The following is a 2,099-nucleotide window of genomic DNA, read 5'->3' as shown; positions in this document are numbered from 1 at the left end:
GCAAACAGTCTTCTTTTAATTATGCATCTAATGAAATTGCACTGTTTGAGCACCAAAGGTCAAAAGCTGCTTAGTCTGTAAAGATAAAGTCTAAGCCAGGTTTGGTCACCTGATTACTTAGTAATCTTTATGGGTCTTCTGGGCCATTGTGGAAAAAGACTGATTGTACCAGATCACAAATAACAATATGCATTAATGCAATATGCAGAATGCTTTACATTACAAAGACTATAAAAGTAAAAAAATGCTTTTTATTTCACCTTCTGTAATTTAAATATTTTAAGAAAGAGGCAGCATTTTAGCCTCATTTGAAGCTCTCCAGTAGAAATAACTCCTGTTATGAAATAAAACATGTAATGTTTAGGTTAAGAGATCTTTTTAACTAAATATATGGCCAACCATTGGTTAAATTTATTTTCTATCTTAATAATATTACAAACCAACAGCTAGGTAATAAATATGATTAAATAGGTTCTAATTTAAATTAAACACTTCTCTTTACGGTTGTTTTTATGTTATCAAAAGTTGTGCAAATGGCTAATAGTTCATATGTAGCCATGATAAGACAAAAAGACAAACAATATAATATAAAGTGTTCAAACAATTCAAATGCAAGGAAATTTATAAAGGACAGCACCTTAAATACAAGTTCTGATATTTTTTTTTTTTCATCTTACACGTTTCAGTTCTCAATTTCACATGTCTATAGTGAGCAATTTTTGCATTCACATCCCATGCTTCAGTGCTCTGGAAGTGTTTATAGCGCTGTGACTTTAACACTTCATGACTGAGAACTGCTGCTACAGCAACTTCACCCACACCTACCATGACTTTGATCCCTGTCTTCATCTGGACACTGATCCTCTGGACTCAAGGTCAGACACTGCTTCAGATTTTATCTCTACAATCATCTCTTCATACAAATACACTCATTGTTTCTATTATAGATGTTCAGTTTTGTGATGCATTATCCTTATAATTTTACAGAGTGCAAAGGTCAAGTCACAGTAACTCAGACTCCAGTGAAATCTGCTCTTCCAGGAGAAACAGTCACCATCAATTGTAGAACCAGTCAGGCAACGGACAAGGACTCAACTGGTTATCGATTACACTGGTATCAACAGAAACCTGGAGAAGCTCCTAAACTTCTCATTAAATACGTAAGCCAGCTACAGTTAGGTTTTCCAGCTCGTTTCAGTGGCAGTGGATCTGGATCTGATTTCACTCTGACCATCAGCGGGGTCCAGACTGAAGATGCAGCAGATTACTACTGTCAGAGTTACCATAGCATCACTGGCTACTGGTTCACACAGTGTTATAGAGTCGTACAAAAACCTCCCTTCAGTCAGATTGTGGAGAGACTGCAGTTCTGCAGCTGGGAGTGACTGCAGGTGCTGACTTAGAGGATGTGATACGACACAATGACACTCTGTGGAGGAAAGGAACCACACCACACTAACAGAATAACTCACATTAGAAATCTCTCAACAAACATGATTATATGAATACCAGTTATTCTTTAAGTAGCTTCAGCAAAGAAGGACTTTTAACTAGACCCTAAGGTTATTAGTTTTTTTATGCAATATATTAATATAGATATTACTTTACCACTTACCCCTTCTGTAATATATTAATATAGTTACCCCTTTACCACTTACCCCTTCTGTACATACTGTATCTCAAGGATGAACCATGACTTAGCGTTGTTTTCCTTTAAGGCCAAATTTAGAATGATCAATATCAGCATTTAATTGTTTTAAAAATTATTGTTCTGAATAACCCTAATGTTTGGGCAATGCTGGTACATTACGCACATACGTTAGTTTAAGTGTGCACAGTATCAGTTGCTTAAGTATTCACACCTCTTGCATTATTTTAAATGTTGTAATCTTACACAATGTTTGTCACAAATACATTTGTGTCTCGGGGAAGACTTGTGTCTATCTCCAAGCCAGATGCTGTCTCTTATTAGTTCTTTTCTCCTCAAGACCCCACACTGTGTGAAACTATCTTGCCATCTCACTGTCTAAAAACCCTGACCACGTAAAATGAGTTATAAATTGACATGGTTACAAGCAAGACATAGCCTGCTACGATCC

The 2,099-nt window shown here is 36.2% G+C and overlaps 1 gene segment (V, D, J or C); it reads left to right on the top strand.

Moving 5' to 3' along the window:
* Positions 1-698: 698 nt before the first annotated feature.
* On the top strand, positions 699-2,099 carry LOC128510757 (immunoglobulin kappa variable 6D-21-like). The segment is given in 2 exon segments: positions 699-875; positions 988-2,099. Coding segments are annotated over 2 exon segments (447 nt in total).

The sequence above is a fragment of the Clarias gariepinus genome, chromosome 2 (assembly GCF_024256425.1).
Source record: "Clarias gariepinus isolate MV-2021 ecotype Netherlands chromosome 2, CGAR_prim_01v2, whole genome shotgun sequence".
Taxonomy (NCBI): Eukaryota; Metazoa; Chordata; class Actinopteri; order Siluriformes; family Clariidae; genus Clarias; species Clarias gariepinus.
Note: the sequence above shows the minus strand (reverse complement) of the source record. Positions and strands in the feature narration are given on the sequence as shown.